At 39.1% G+C, this 17,028-nt stretch overlaps 1 protein-coding gene across 1 annotated transcript in view; it reads left to right on the top strand.

Annotated features, from left to right (window-relative positions):
- Kpna4 (karyopherin subunit alpha 4) overlaps positions 1 to 17,028 on the top strand; it is a 62,694-nt gene that overhangs the window by 20,565 nt on the left and 25,101 nt on the right. The window contains exons 2-6 of the mRNA XM_004652381.3: positions 11,311 to 11,355; positions 12,334 to 12,423; positions 12,533 to 12,562; positions 12,655 to 12,707; positions 16,499 to 16,594. Coding sequence (XP_004652438.1) covers positions 11,311 to 11,355; positions 12,334 to 12,423; positions 12,533 to 12,562; positions 12,655 to 12,707; positions 16,499 to 16,594 — 314 coding nt within the window. The remainder of the gene's footprint in view (positions 1 to 11,310; positions 11,356 to 12,333; positions 12,424 to 12,532; positions 12,563 to 12,654; positions 12,708 to 16,498; positions 16,595 to 17,028) is intronic.

The following is a 17,028-nucleotide window of genomic DNA, read 5'->3' as shown; positions in this document are numbered from 1 at the left end:
ATATGGGTGGGTGGAAGATTGAACCTGGTTGAGCAGGCTTTGAAAGCAAGCACTTTTAACCACTGATCAGTCTCCTCAGCCTTTTTATTTTTATTTTATCATTATTATTATTATTATTATTATGTGGTATATGTGCATATAGAGGCCAGAGTTAAGCATCTGATGTCTTCAATCAATCGTTCTTCAATTTTTTGGCAGGGGTATGGGGGGTGAGGAAGGAAACAGGTTCTACTAAACCTAGAGTTCACTGGTTCAGCAACACTTACTGGCCAGCAGAAAGTCCTAAAGAGCCTCCTTTTTTGCACCTCCCCAGTACTGAGATTACTGTCACTTTCTGCCTTGCCTGGCTTCTATGTGGATGATGGCTATCTGAACTCAGGTCCATATGCTTCAGTGGCAAATACTTTACCATTGAGCCATCCCCAGTCCCCCAAAGCCTGATCACTTCTAACCTTGTTTTCCTTTCCTACCAAACACCATCTCTTGGCATTTGACCACACATAATTTGTTTAGTAATTATCTCTGCCATCCCAGACTAGCTTTCTGAAGGTCAATGATTTCTTTTTGGCATTGCAGTATAATTTAAACCTAAAAAAGCACAAAATGTGAAAACGTTAATGAACAGCTGTATATCAGAATCACAGAAACACCTCTTCATTGATTATTGTTGTTCCTTTTTATTTTTTGAAGAGTTGAGTGAGGGTTATCAGTATGTTGCCTGTGCTGGTCTTTAACTCCAAACAAAAGTAATCTTCCTGCCTCAGTATCCCTAGTAGCTGGGACTATAGGTGACCAGGTATGTATGGCTTGTTTGTAGTTTTGAGCTATGGGTTGCTTTTGGTTTTGTCTTTCGTGATACGTAATGAAGTGTCATTGTTTTCCATGGCCTACACAAATGGAGATTAAATTTTGTAACATTGCTCTCTGAAATTGATAAAAATGAATAGTGTTTTGATCCATAAAAAGATCTCCAAGCTCTTTTGGATCTCTGTCAGAAAAGGAAATTGTACACTAGATAAAGATAGGCATACTATCAGAGTAATGCTTGTATACTAGGGGAACATCTTGGAAAGAGAGGTATGCATTTATTTTCCACTTTGCTATATGTAACTTCTTATACAAAATTGGTATAGAAAATTCTCAGTGTTTGGACTTTTCTTCTTACTTTTATTTTGTATTTTGGTTTTAGTTTCATTCCCATATTGTTTGAATACTGAGGATATAGTGACTTTACTGCAATTCCATTCCTTCAAATTAATGGTTTCTTACTACTTTGTGAGATTTAAAAATGATAGTAACCAGGGCTATGTCAGACCTTATTTACAAAAATAAAGCAAAAATAAAAATTGAGTCTGGCATGGTGATATATGCTTTTAATCCCAGCACACAGGAGGCTGAAGTAAGAGGATCACCATGAGTTTCAGGCCAGCCTGGGCTACAGAATGAGTTCAAGGTCTGCCTCAGCTAGGGTGAGACACTGCTTTTTAAAAACTTAATGTGGGGCTGGAGAGATGGCTTAGCCCTTAAGGCACTTGCCTGTGAGGCCTAAGGACTCATGTTCGACTCTTTAGATCCCACGTAAGCCAGATGCACAAGGTGACACAAGCGCACAAGGGGGCGCCTGCAGCTGTAGTTCAGTTGTAGTGGGTAGAGGCCCTGGTGCGCCAGTTCTCTTTCTCCCTCTCACTTTCTTGCTCTCGTTCTCTTGCATTAAAAAATAAGAGTAGGGCCACATTACCTGATAGTTTGTAGTCTTGCAATTCCTTTGGAGTGGCAAGAAACTATCTCAGTGAAGGTGTCGCATAGATACCTTGAAGTTATACTTTGATCACAACCCCTCAGCACATACACGCTAACTTAACCATATTAAAATTGCTAGGGGGCTAAAGAGATGGCTTAGCAGTTAGTGCTTGCCAATGAAGCCTAAGGACCCCAGATCGAGGCTCATTTCTCCAGGACCCACATTAGCCAGATGCACAAATCTGGAGTTCATTTGCAGTGGCTGGAGGCCCTGGTGCGCCCATCCTCTCTATTTCTATCTGCTTCTTTCTCTGTCTGTCATTGTCAAATAAATAAAATAAAAATTATAACAAAAAAAATTGCTGTGGGCCAGGGAGATGGCTCAGCAATTAAAATTATTTGCTTGCAAAGTCAACCAATGTGGGTTGGCCCAATTTTGGTTTCCCCAGTTACCCACATAATGCCAATGTATATGGAATTTGTACAGCAGCCAACCCCAGTGTAACCATGCACACACACATATATACATATTCTTCCCCCCACACACAAATAAATAAAAATATTTTCTAAAGGGCTGGAGAGATGATTCCATCGTTACAGGCATTTGCTTACAAAACCTGAAGGCCTAGGTTAGTATCTCTAGCACCTACATAAAGCCAAATACACAAAGTGGTGTATGTGTCTGGAGTTTGTTTGCAGTAGCAACAGGCCTGGGCATACCCATACTCAAATAAATCTCCCTCCCTTCCTCTACACTCTCTTTTTGCAAATAACATATTTTTAAAAATGAAAACTACTCAAATAGGGCTGGGGAGATGGGTCAGTGGTTAAAGGCACTTGCTTGCCAAGCCTATTTGCCTGGGTTTGATTCCCCAGTACCTACATAAAGCCAAATGCATTAAGTGGTGCATGCATCTGGAATTTGCAGAAGCAAGAGGCCCTGGTATGTACATCCATATATATATCCTCCTCCTCCTTCTTCTTCTTCCTCCTCCTCTTCTTCTTCTTCTTCTTCTTCTTCTTCTTCTTCTTCTTCTTCTTCTTCTTCTTCTTCTTCTTCTTCTCTCTCTCTCTCTCTCTCTCTCTCTCTCTCTCTCTGTCTCTCTCTCTCCTTCCCCACAAATAATATATTTTTTAAATTTTTAAATTACTACAAAAGAGATAAGTTGAATCTGTCTGTCTTCCATCACTGGTAGTGCTATTTAGAACTTATCTCTAATATTATACTGATTGATAGATACTACCTTTGAGATATTAATCTATGGTTAGAAAATTAGAACTAAACCTTATTTTTATTTAACTTTTTTTTTCAAGGTAGGGTTTCACTCTTATTTAACTTTTTTTTTTTTTGCCCTGTTATTGACCCACCAGAGTAAGTACTTGACAGTATTAAACACTTCAAACTTTCCTTTTATTGTCCAAAATGTAAAACTTATGTAAAATATAAAATGTGAAACAAATCAGATGATGTTTGATAGCATATATATCTCATTTGGCAAAGGCATAAATATGGTAATTGTTGCTAGAGATATTGGTAAGTAGATATGAAAGAGGAAGGAGAACTAGAATAGGAATGGGGGCTGGAGAGATGGCACAGTGGTTAAGGTACTTGCCTGTGAAGCCTAAGGACACAGGTTCAATTCTCCAGGTCCCACATAAGCCAGATGCACTTGGTGGTGCTTGTGTCTAGGCACATGTGCTACCTTGTGTTCATGCATCACTGTGCACATGCATCACTTTTTGCATCTGGCTTATGTGGGTTCTGGAGAGTTGAACCTGGGTCCTTAGGCTTCACAAGCAAGCGCCTGAACCACTAAGCCATCTCTCTAGCCCTGCTTTACTTTTTTTTTGTTGTTCTTTTGTTGTGGTGCTGGGCCCCAAACTGTACATGTGATATTCTTGTTCTACCACTAAGTTATACTCCAACCCTTTGTTTGCTTTATTAATTGAATTGAACAACTGCTGTCCCTACCAAGTATGTGACATCAAGAATCAATTTTAGGTTGAAAACTCCAATAACTGAGATTTCTTTAAAAAATGTAGCTTGATTTTTCATTGGCTCTTTGCCTACTTTTCCATTCCTGGCACCTGACATTCTAAAATAGATTCTGTACATGTCGATTTTATTTATTTATTAGAGAGAGAACCAATGAATGAATGTGTGCATCTGACTTATATTAGTCATAAGGAATTGAACCTGGGTTCTTTTGTTTTTTCAGGCAAGTGCCTTAACCACTAAGCCATTTCTCTAGCCCCATGTCAATTTTTAGTAGTGCATATTAATTGTACAAGGTAATAGGGCTTGTTATGACATTCCCATACATATTATATGCTTTGATTAGATTCACCCTATCCTCTTTTCTTATATCCTTTGCCTTTTCACCTCTCTAAAGTGTCTCCCTTTCAATTTCATGCCTACCCCCAGCCCTCCTAAATCTACAGCTGAGAGAAAACATGATACACATCTTTGTGAAGACTGGCTTTTTTCCCCCCATTTAATATGGTCTCCAATTCTATCAGTTTCCTGCAGATACGATTTTATTCTTCATTGTGTATGAACTCCTTTGTGGTATTTACCACATGTGCTTTGTCCATCCTCCTGTTGTTCATACCTGAGCTGATTCCATGATTTGGACATGATAAATACTACAGCAGTAAACATATCTATAATCTGAATTACTTGGGGTACATCCTCAGAGGTAGTATAGCTGGATCATATATGGTTTTTTGAGGTGGGTTATCACTCTAGCCTAGGCTGGCCTCAAAGTTATGGCAACCCTCCTATCTCTGCTTCCTGAGGGTTGGGATTAAGTGTGCACCACCATGCCTAACTTTTTTTTTTTTTTTTGGTGGGGTTGGGGGAGCTGTCTTAATTTACATCCCCACCAGTAGGTTATAAAGATTACTTTCCCCTACATCCTCAGCAACATTTGTTATTCTTTTGTGTTTTTAGAGTCATTCTGACTGGAGTGAAATGGAATCCCAATATAATTATGATTCGGTTTCTCTGATAGCCATCTCTCCAGCCCCTGTCAGTATTTTTAAAATCCATAACTATTCCAAAGCTTCACTTAAACAAAAGTAGAATAAAGATGAGTGGTGGCACATCATGCCTTTAATCCTAGCATTTGGGAGGCAGAGGTAGGATTGCTTTGAGTTTGAGGCCAGCCTGAGACTGCATGTTGAATTCCAGCTCAACTTGGGCCACAGCAAGACCCTACCTCAAAAAAAAAAAAAAGAAAAAGAAAACCAGGGTTAGAGAGTTGGCTTAGCTGTTGATGCTCTTGCCTAAGGACCTGGGTGTAATTCCCCAGTAGTCATGTAAGACAGATGTATGGCACATACTTCTTGGGGTTCATTTGCAGTGGCTAGAGGCCCTGGCACACCCGATTCTCTCTTTCTGTCTCCCTTTTCTCTCTCAAATAAATAAATAAGTAGAATAAAGTGGTGTCAGAAATTGAGGCTGGGTGTGATGGTGCATGCCTTTAATCCCAGCACTGGGAGGCAGAGGTTGGAGGATTGCCATGAGCTTGAGACCAGCCTGAGAATACATAGTGAATTCCAGGTCATCCTGGGCTAGAGTGAGACCCTACCTCAAAAAAATGACAAAAGAAAAATGCAGCAAAGTTTTCTGTACATGTAAAATTAGCCAAATCATTTTGAGATGAAATTAATACTTAGTCTTTGTTATTTCTTGTTGTATGAGTTTTACATTATAGTGAAAATTCCCAATAAGCAAATAAAATACACAGTAAATTAGAATGTGGTTTAAAAGGAGAGCACACAAGTGGAGTTCACTTTACCATAGTAGTATATGCGGATAGTAAGAGAAGAGCCTTCCAACCTGAAGAAATAGCAGTAATAAAAAGCTAACAGCTGAGCATGATGGTACACACCTTTAATCTCTGCAGTCAGGAGCCAGAGGTGGCAGGCTCACCATAAATTCAAGGTCACAAGAGTAAGTTCCAGGTTAGCCTGGGCTGGGCTAGAATGAGACCCTGCGTTGGACCAAAAAAAAAAAAAAAAAAGCTAGCAGATTGATGTATTCCAGAATGTGTCTTAAGTTCTGTACATAGAATAATTTATTAAGACTTTTAATAAACCTAAGTAGGCAGAGCCACAACTAGTGATGAAACACAACTAGTTGTGAAAGAAAAAAAAAAAGAAAGACCCAAACAAACAAACATTCAATAGTTCCCTACTAGTAATCCCAGCCACTCAGGATACTCAGAAAGGAGGACCACAAGTTCAGACCCTACCTGGACTACCTCAAAGTGAGTTCCGGGACAGTGTGGGCAATTTAGGAAAATTCTCTGTCAACATAAGTGGGATAAGAAGGACTGGGACTTACTCTGTGGGTAGAGCACTTGCCAAGTGATTGTGAAGTTCTGGGTTCAGTCCCCAATATCACCAAAAGAGAGAGAGAGAGATTTTAAAAAAAAAAACCTGAAGTACAAAGAGATAGTAATTACTGAGACTAAAAAATTGAACCTATGGGGTTGGGGATTTAGCTCAGTGGATGAGCACTTGCTAGCGCAAGGCCTTGGGTTTGATCCTCAGCACTGAAAAAAAAAAAAAATTGGACCTACGATGTTTGGCTCTGTAGTCCATCTTCTTGAGAAATGCTATTCAATTTTTTTAGCTAAAAGAATCTCTAATGTGTTAAAATAGCAAGATTGGTTTTAGTATAGCAGAATGAAATGACAAGAATGCTAGGAACCTGGCTGGAGAGATGGTTTAGTGGTTAAGGTGGTTGCTTGTGAAGCCAAAGGACCCAGGTTCAATTCCCCAGAACCTATGTAAGCCAGACTCAGTGGCTAGAGGCTCTGGGATGTTGGGAGAGGGGATGCTAGGAACTAAGGGCTAAATGGGTGGTAAATATGAAGGACATGTGATGGAAATATTTAACTGAACTTTAAACCTGTTGGGAAAGCTAGGCTTTTATTCCAAAGTAGGGAACTATTGAATGTTTGTTTGTTTGGGTCTTTCTTTTTTTTTTTTTTTTTTCTTTCAGTTTTTGGTTTTTCAAGGTAGGGTCTCACTCTAGCTGAGGCTGACCTGGAATTCACAATTCACTCTGTAGTCTCAGGGTGGCCTCAAACTCATGGTGGGATGTTTTTGTTATTGCTTTTTTTGCTTGTTTTTTAAGTTTTTATTTTATTTATTAGATACAGAGAGAGGGAGGGAGGAAGAGAAATTGAAAGAGAGAGAATAGGCACAGAGGGTCTTTAGCCACTGCAAAGAAGCTCCAGACTCATGCACCACCCTGTGCATCTGGCTTACCTGGGACTTGGAGAATTGAACCTGGGTCCTTAGGCTTCGCAGGCAAGTGCCTTAACCGCTAAGCCATCTATCTAGCCCAGATTTTTTAAATTATTTATTTAAGAGAGAGATTGACAGAAAGTATGTTTGCACTAGGGCCTCTTGCCACAGTAAACTCCAGATGCAGTATAAGCACCACTTTTATACATCTGGCCTTATGTGGTCACTGGGGAATCAAACCTGGATTGTTAGGTTTTGTGAGCAAAGTGCCTTTAACTGCTGAGCCATCTCTCCATCCCCACTGAATGATTTTTAAAAGGGAAATGATGTGGTCTGGCTGACATTTTTTAAAATATTTTTATTTATTTTGCAAGCAGAGAGGGAGAATGGGCACACCAGGGCCTCTAGCCACTGCAAATGAACTGCAGATACATACGCCACTTTATGCATCCTACTTTACGTGGTTACTGGGGAATCAAACTCAGGTTGTTAAGTTTTGCAGAAAAGCATCTTGAACTCCGAGCCATCTCTCTAGCCCATAATTGTCATATTTTACAAAAGGTCTTTAAAGTTAAGAAACAGCATAGCAATAAAAATCAAGCTGTATTTAAATTGTTTTCTTTCCTGTCAAAGCTTTATCTAACTGTTAACTAAAAACCAGGCTCAAGTCTTAAAGTCATTCCCCTGGGAATCCTGATTATAAATATGTAGCAGAAGGTAGAGAGGGGAAAGAAGCGAAATGGAGGTGCAGGAATTTTTAAGCATGCTTTTGTAGAAGGGCTACTTAGGACCTATTTCAAGCCCATTAGTTATCCCAGGTTTTCATTTGTCATCAAAAAGCCAGTGTCCCATCTAGTATATTGAAAGGTTCCAGGGTTACTCTGACAAAACATACCAATGTTTCTCTTGATCCTCCAGCAGGATTGCTAATTATCAAGGACCAGTTTTTGACTCAGTCACCCATTTTTCTAGAAATTAGAAGAAAATTACTTCAAATGGCCACTGGGCCTAAGATGCTGTGAATAATCTAATTGAGGTAGTCATCACAGTCTTGTATTTCAGGGCTTTGGAAGCCAATAGGATGGAGAGCAAAAAGACCCAGGTTCTAATAAAGATAGCCATCTTGGAAACCCACAAGGACTCCTAGAGTCTGTAAGAATTGTGGGTAGCTGCGATGTTTCCAGAAGGATTGTTTTGCCAGGGGACCTCCACCTGAGCCCTTCCTTTTTGCCAAGGGAACTCCCTGAGAGCTGCCTGCTTGAAGGCAGAGAACTTCAAGGCCAGAATTCCACAAGGGGCCCAGGGCTTCCATCTCCAGCTCCTGTAGCTTATCATTTTCCAAGAGCCCCAGGTAATTCTAACTGTAGATGGAGAGCCTGTCAGTCTTTGTCTAACCCTCCCAAACTGTGACTATTGTAGGCATTTTTCTATGCCTGTCATTTGTAATTGGGGAGAATTACTTCTCTCTTATGCCTTAAGAAGTTTTTAAACTTTATTGATGACTTCCATAAAGGTAGACATATGCCATGATAGTTCCCTCCCTGAGAGTTTTTGGGCCCCCTTTCTTATTTTCTTATAGAGACTAAGCTTAGAGGTCAGCTGAAGATTTAGAGAAAAAAAAAATGGTATCTTTATTTATGCTAACTTGGAGCTAAAACTGTTTCCCTTCACTTGAGAATTTACTCAATAAACACAGTAATATTAAAGGAACCTATGAATGTCACTGCCAAAAAAATCACAGTATTATTGCAGATATCCTGAACAACTGTTTGTGGTTATCATTACTTTGAAATAACAACAGCCATTAGATCCATGGCTAATATTGGGATAAAGGAACCCCCCCTTTTTTTTCAGTCTAGCCCAGGCTGACCTGGAATTCACTATGGAGTCTCAGGGTGGCCTCGAACTCATAGTAATCCTCCTACCTCTGCCTCCCGAGTGCTGGGATTAAAGGCATGCGCCACCACACCCACCTAGGAACACTTTTTTTGTATTTGTGTATTACTTATTTAAATGAAAGAGAGAAAGATGAAGATAGAATGAACATGTCAGGGCCTCCAGCCACTGCAAACTCCAGATGCATGAACCACCTTGTACATCTGGCTTTATGCGGGAACTAGCGGATCAAACTTGAATCCTTTGACTTTGTTGGCAAGTGCCTTAACCACTAAGCTATCTCTCCAGCCCATGTATTGGTGTGTGTGCGGGGGCGGGGAGGTGTTGTTGGTTTTTTTGTTTGTGGGTGTGTTTGTTTGTTTGTTTGTTTTCCCAAGGTAGGGTTTCACTCTAGTCTAGGCTGACCTGGAATTCACTATGTAGTCTCAGGGTGGCCTCGAGTTCATAGTGATTCTCCTACCTCTGCTTCCCAAGTGCTGGGATTAAAGGTGTGTGTCACCATGCCCAACTTGAGTATTTTTGATAATGATATAATTGATTTTCTTTGTAGTCTTGCATTTTTTGTGTATTCGAACTACTTTCTGGGAAATTAACCATATGATTTTACCAGGCTGCCAGAGAAGTCCATGACACAAAAATTTAAATTTTATTATAAAGATTACTTAGGTTGATAAGAGGAGACAGATGGAGAATAAAAACAATAATAAATTCTAGGAGCCTTTACCGTGGTTTCTTTGAGAGATAATGATGAATTGGACCACAGCAATAACACGGGGTATACACGGGGTAGTTATATGTGATGAGATTTGAGGTGTGTTAATGAATAATATGGGAAAAAGGGAAGAAAAATGAATGATGATTCCCAGGTTTATATCTGTGCAAATGGAAGGAAGGATGTAGTTAGAGCATGCTTGTTAAAGAAGGAAAGTTAAGGGCTGGAGAGATGGCTCAGTGGTAAGGTGCTTGCTTGTGATGCCTGATGGCCCATGTTCAAATCCCCATGAAAAGCCAAATGCACAAAGTGGAACATACACCTAGAGTTTATTTACAGTGGCATGATGCCTTGATGCACCCATTCTCTGTGTGTGTGTCTTTCTCTCTGTGTTTGCAAATAAATAAATACTTAAAAAGAAGAAAAGTTCGAGTTGAGTTAAATTTCGAATAATTGTTAGGCATCTGTGACTTGGTGAGTTATAATTACTTGCTGTATCATGGCATTTGCAATTATTAAAAAGAAGGAAGTGAGCTAGGTGTGCTGGTGCATGTGTTTAATCCCAGCACTTGGGATGCAGAGGTAGAGAAAGATCGCTTAGTTCCTGGTCAGCCTGGACTAGAGTGATAGTAAATAAGGTGAGGAGAATAGATAGGTCTGTTAAAGTTATGATAAATTATTTTTTAATATTTATTTATTTATTTATGTGACACAGAAAGGGGGGAAGAGAGAATGGGTGTGTCAGGGCCTCCAGCCACTGCAAACAAACTCCAGACGTGTGTGCCCCTTCGTTCATCTGGCTAACATGGGCCCTGGGGAATCAAACCTGGGACCTTTGGCTTTGCAGGCAAACACCTTAACTGCTAAGCCATCCCTCTAGCCCATAAATCTATTTTTTTTTTAAGAGAGAGACGGAGAAGGAGAGAGAATTGGCATGCCAGGGCCTCAGCCACTTCTATTGAACTACAGAAGCTTGTGCCACCTAGGGTTCATGTGTGACCTTGTGCTTGCTTCACCTTTGCATGTCTGGCTAACGTGGGATCTGGAGAGTCAAACATGGGTCCTTAGGCTTCATTGGTGAGCACTTTAACCACTAAGCCATCTCTCCAGCCCATGGTAAATCTAATAATGTCACTTTCAGAGAAAAAGACTGTACATGGACAGAAAGGCTCTTTAAACTGTTGAACCTAACAGTCTTGTTACACTTTAAAATGCCATTGAGTCACATGGGGATGAGAATGTGGGCTCTTCTTTGTGCCTTTATTTTATTGTCATATATGTCATTTATGTTACAATATTACACATGTTACAATATTCTGGAATATAAATGTTAGGGTGATTAAAAAAATCATCTGTATGATTGTTTTTTGGTTTTTCGGAGTAAGCTCAGGCTGACCTGGTCCTGAACTCACGGCAGTTCTCCTACCTCTGCCTCTCAAGTGATGGTAGTAAAGGTGTGTGCCACCACACCTGATTTATATGATTCTTTTAGAGGTAGTCAGGTATGGTGGCACATGCCTTTAGACCCAGCACTAGGAAGATTGCACTACACATGAGGTCAGCCTGGGCTAGAGTAAGACCATCTCAAAAAAACAAATTATAAATATATGTATATATGTATAATTAGAGGTATACAAAATGGTGTTTTCTCCAAATTGATGGAATTTGAAGTGATTTAAAATTTTGTAATGTTTTTGTAGACCATGAGAAGACAACGTAATGAAGTTGTAGTTGAATTAAGGAAGGTGAGTTTCACTTTTCATTTGGAAAAGGACATTTTTCAGTAAGCTTGAGAAACTATTGAAATTTGCAAGCTGCACCTTGCCCACTCACTCTTAGTACATATAAACAAGTTATAACATATTTTATAATTCGTTAATAATTTATATGAAGTATAAACTGAATAGTTCTGTTGTTGATAGATGGTAGTTATAGCCTGGAAAGAACTTAATGTAAGCTTTATCAACTTTTCAAATATTAAAGTAGATTGTACTTGAGAATATAATTGTAAATTTCCTCCATTTCAAGTGAAATTCAAATGACCCTTGATTTTTACCTAATTTTGAACTGCCCATCTTTTGCTTTGACTTTGCTTTTAAGTAAGTCTAAAGTATTGTTGCAGTCAAGTTCGCATTGCTGACAAAAATCACCCAACCAACAGCAGCTTTGAGGGGAGAAAAAAGGGTTTTACAGGCTTGAGGGGAAGCTCCATGATGGCAGGGGAAAGCAACAAACAGCCTGAGCAGAGAGTGGACATCACCCCCTGGCCAACATCAGATGGACAACAGGAACAGGAGAGTGTGTCAAACATTGGCAAGGAGAAACTGGCTATAATAACCATAAGCTCATTCCCAGCAATATACTGCCTCCAGGAGGCATTAAGTCCTAAATCTCCATCAGCTGGGAACCTAGTATTCAGAACACCGAAGTTTATGGGGGACACCTGAACCAAACCAACACAAGGCTATACTATCCTTTTTAGTGAACTTTTTGTTCTGTTTTACATAGTTCACAGTTCATTGAAGATGTAATTCTTATGGTTTGGGACTCAACGTAGTGACATCCACTGTTTAATTCACAACTTACTTTTTTGACTTCGACTGTTACTTTTAAAAAGCACTTCATATCTTAGTTTGTAGGCACAGTATTACCTAACTTTTATATGAAAACATTTAGCTCTTTATTTTTCTTAACTGAAACTCTTTGACTTTTTTAAAAACAAGAATAAAAGAGATGAGCATCTCTTAAAGAGGAGGAATGTACCACATGAAGATATCTGTGAAGACTCTGATATAGATGGTGATTATAGAGTGGTAAGTGATGTTATCTTGCTCATTTTAAACTACCAATGAAAGATTTCATATAAACAGCATTTTAGGATATCTTTTTTTTTAACTTCATTTTCTCTAACTCTTTTCCCAGCAAAATACCTCTCTAGAAGCTATTGTTCAAGTAAGTTGGGTCTTATTTTCCTCTCTTCATACATCCTGGACTCAACAACAAATTATTGTGTATTCATATCATATATTGTTTTCTTTTTATAGAATGCTTCAAGTGATAACCAAGGAATTCAGTTAAGTGCAGTTCAAGCTGCTAGGTAAGTTAAATTATAATCAAGTTCTTCAGAAGCCTGTCATATAGCTAAGTATGATAATTGGTCTGTATATATACGAATGTAGAATAACATATATTTTAGGATTATTGTTATAAAAGTGACATGTATACAAGGAATTGGTCTTAGTCAAAGTGGAAAAAATTTACACAGATCCATGCAACATCTCATCAGATGCATGAATGAATCCCTTTGGCATTTTTTTACATGTCCAACTTTTTGATTTTTTGAGGTAGGGTCTCATTCTAGTCCAGGTTGACCTGGAACTCACTATGTAGTCTCAGGGTAGCCTCGAACTCAGCAATCCACCTACTCTGCCTCCTAAGTGCTGGGATTAAAGACATGCACCACCACGCCCGGCAACATGTCCTACTTTTATTTGTCTTGAGTAATGTAGGACAAATAAGGAAGTTATAAGCCTACATTACTACATAGCATAGTTAATAGAACTTCTTACAAAGAACTTTGGTATATAGGAAGAGAAATTATAAACTTTTCACATCTCAAAATGATAAATTAATATTTACAGGACAAATAATTAAAATGTTAAGTCAGAGTGTGATTTGTGGGCCCCTGGGAGATCCTGAGGCTACTTTAGTGATATTTTAAGGACAAACTATTTTCAAAATACTTCTAAGACTTTTATTTGCCTTTTTTCATTATGTTAACCTTTACAGTGTTGATGCGAAAGAAACTATAGGTAAAACTACCATGGATGAAATATGATATAATATTACTATATTTGTAGACACTGTGGGGGCAGTTATTGGGTGTAAGGACAATTAGAAGTGTCAGTTCTTGTCTTCTGCCTTGTTTGAAGTAGGATCTGTCATTGTTGCTCTCTGCTGCATTTGCCAAGTTAGTTAGCCTGAGAACTTCCGAGAAATTCTCTTTTCACCTCCTTTTTTTCCATGGGCACACTGGGATTATAGGCACCCATCGTGGTGCCCTTTTTCTTTTTAAGATTTATTTTTATTTCTTTATTAGAGACAGAGAGAGTGAGTGAGATGGGTGCTCCATGGCCTTCAGCCACTGCAAACAAACTCCAGACATGTGCACCTGGTTTACTTGGGACCTGGAGAATTGAACCTGGGTCCTTAGGTTTTACAGGCATGCACCTTAACCACTAAGCCATCTCTCCAGCCTATATATATATATATATATATATATATATATATATATATATAATTTTTTTTTAATGTGGGTTCTCAGAATCCAAACTTACGTACTCACACTTTCTCCACTGAGCCATCCCTCCAGCACTGATAATGTGGTTTGTTTTGAGGTAGGGAAAAGTAACTAGGCCATTCTCAGGATTTACCAGCTAAATCTGCAATCTGCCACAATGACAATAGGTTGTGTTTGTTTCATTTGGATCCTATGCACTCTGTGAGTGCAAACTTTGTCTTGTTTACCTCAGCATCTCTGTGGTACTTACTATGTTTTTATTTTTCTTTTTTTGTTTTTTCAAGGTAGGGTTTCACTCTAGCCCAGGCTGACCTGGAATACACTATGTATCCTCCTACCTTTGCCTCCCAAGTGCACCACCACTCCCGGCTTTTACTTTTCTTTACTTGCTGAGATGAGTGTTGGGCCTTTATAACTTTTAATTCAGGATTTAGAGTGTAAAAAAAAAATGAACAGTAGTTTCAGCAAAGGCCATATATAACAGAAATCTATGTCCTTTGACACTGGTGAGCATAATTTTGAATATTTAATGACCTAGTAATTTCTTTCTTAGTGATGCAGAATTTTGGGGTTCAGGGGGAGTCTTCCATAATTTATGAACCTCATGTTTTGGGTTTTGTCCTACATTTAATACAAAGAATTAGTAAAGAGTTAGAGAAATGGCTTAGCAGTTAAGGCACTTGCCTGCGAAGCCTAAGAACCCAGATTCAGTTCCCTAGTACCCACATAAACCAGATGCACAAGATGGCCCATTTGTCTGGAGTTTGTTTGCAGTGGCTAGAGGCCCTGATGTGACTATTCTCTCATATTCTCTCTCCCTCTCTCCCTCTCTCTCTCTCTCTCTCTCTCTCTCTCTCTCTCTCTCTCTCTCTCTCTGTGTGTGTGTGTGTGTTTCAAATAAATAAATAAAATACAAAAAGAATAAAAATGGACTCAGGGATAAATTATGAATTATAAAGTATATTTAGAGGAAAATCACAAACTGTGTGGTTTATTTAAGGGAGATTTTGGTCTAAGAAGGGAGGCTAAACACGTGGAAAGTGCAAAACATGCTCTCAATGTTGAAACACAGCGTTTAAATTTAAAATTTTCAAACCAGAGATTCAGTGGAGAAATGAGTAATGAAGAAGGTTATACCCAGAGTTTGGAGTAACTACATAGGTAGCAAGTCTAGAGTTGGTGAGAGCCACCCACATGGTAGATTGAGAGACCAGCAGAAAATCATGTATGCAATCAAAGTGAGAAGTTATCCCAAACTATAAAGCAGAAGTAAGCAGAAAAGTTTAGATCAAGAAACAATGCCGCCAGGCATGGTGACACATGCCTTTCCTAATAGCACTCTTGAGGCAGAGGTAAAAGGATCACTGTGAGTTTGAGGCCACTCTGAGACTACATAGTGAATTTCAGGTCAGCCTGGCTAGAGTGAGACTCTACCTCGAAAAAACAAAAAAGAAAAAAAATGACAATGCCATGCTCTTCCTCTTCCACCCAGCCAGGGTGGGTGGACGGGAGTAGAGGCAGCACAGGGTAAGAGCCAGAGAGGCCTTTCCCCATCTACACACAGTGGGGTAGCAGCACATGCAAGTATGCAATGGGAAGAGTTATTGGTTTGTAAATTTAAGGGTAGATCCTAGAACCAGCCCACCTGTGTAGACTGTGGGCAGTAGGGCCTCAATCAGGCATGAGTTCTATTCTTGTGCCAGGGCAAGGTGGCATGTGGGGTGGCATCTCATGGTTCTCTTTGGGCCTCTATCCCTAACTGAAACTGCCTTAAACAAAAAAGCTAGGTTTCTCCTGTCATCCTTTGTTAACAGGATGTTATGTTGAAGTTTACCTATCTTTTTTCTTAATTTTTTGTTGTTTTTGTTCATTTTTATTTAGTTATTTGAGAGCAACAGACAGAGAAAGAGGCAGATAGAAAGACAGAGAATGGGCGTGCCAGGGCCTCCAACCACTGCAAACGAACTCCAGACACATGCGCCCCCTTGTACATCTGGCTAACGTGGGTCCTGGGGAATCGGGCCTCGAACCGGGTTCCTTAGACTTCACAGGCAAGCGCTTAACCACTAAGCCATCTCTCCAACCCTTACCTATCTTTTTTTTCTCTAGTCTTTTTAAATTTTTATGTGTCTGCATGCATGAGCATGTGTGAATGTACACACCAGAATCTCTTGTTGCTGCAGATGAAAACCTGTTCTATTTTAGTAGCTGGCTGGGGCATTAAACCCCAGTCTACCAAGCTTTGCATACAACTGCCTTAGCCACTGAACCATCTCCCAGCCCCTTTTTTTTCTAATCTTAAAATTAAAAAAACAAAGATAACACATATTAAAAGATTTTAAAGCTGTTTTTAGATGCTGTATTGAGAACTTTTTGAGGGACTAGTAGTATACTAATAAGAGTGGCTAAATATTTACCTTGTGTTTATAATTATTGGTCATCTCTAAATTTAATTTATAAATCTTTACAACTAGAGATACTATTATATATTCTAAGACTTTTCAAAAAAGATACTCATCTGTGTTAAATATGAATTTAATCATAGTAGTATATGTCATTAAGTTTCACAAGAGATACGTGTCTTGCAGGAAGCTTTTGTCCAGTGATCGAAATCCACCAATTGATGACTTAATAAAGTCTGGAATATTGCCTATTTTAGTTCATTGTCTTGAAAGAGATGACAAGTAAGTATGTGTTGTTTTTATTAAATTTAAAATTGCTACTTGTATTAAATTTGAAATGTAGTTGTAGGTGAAGGCTAAATTTTCTAGATAATTTGATCTCTAAGCAAAAATGGAAACTACAGCCAAGTGTAGTGGTGCACACCTTTAATCCCAGCACTCCCAGTCAGAAGTAGGAGGATCACCACAAATTCAAGGTCAGCCTGAGCTACAGTGAAACCTTACCTGGGGCAGGGGGTGGGAGGAATAGGAATAGTAGCACATGCTTGTAGTTCTAGCAATCAGATGGCTGAGGCAGGAGGATTACAAATTTTAGGTAAGCCTTTGTTTTTACTAAATGACATAGAGATAATGTTGCCTTAGATGGCTTAAACAAACAAAGTTATGGGATAGAATTGGATAGTCAAAATGAAAAGCAGTGCAAGATGTGCTGTAGT

Source organism: Jaculus jaculus, chromosome 11 (genome assembly GCF_020740685.1).
Source record: "Jaculus jaculus isolate mJacJac1 chromosome 11, mJacJac1.mat.Y.cur, whole genome shotgun sequence".
Classification (NCBI taxonomy): domain Eukaryota; kingdom Metazoa; phylum Chordata; class Mammalia; order Rodentia; family Dipodidae; genus Jaculus; species Jaculus jaculus.
This window is presented reverse-complemented; position numbering and strand designations above follow the sequence as displayed.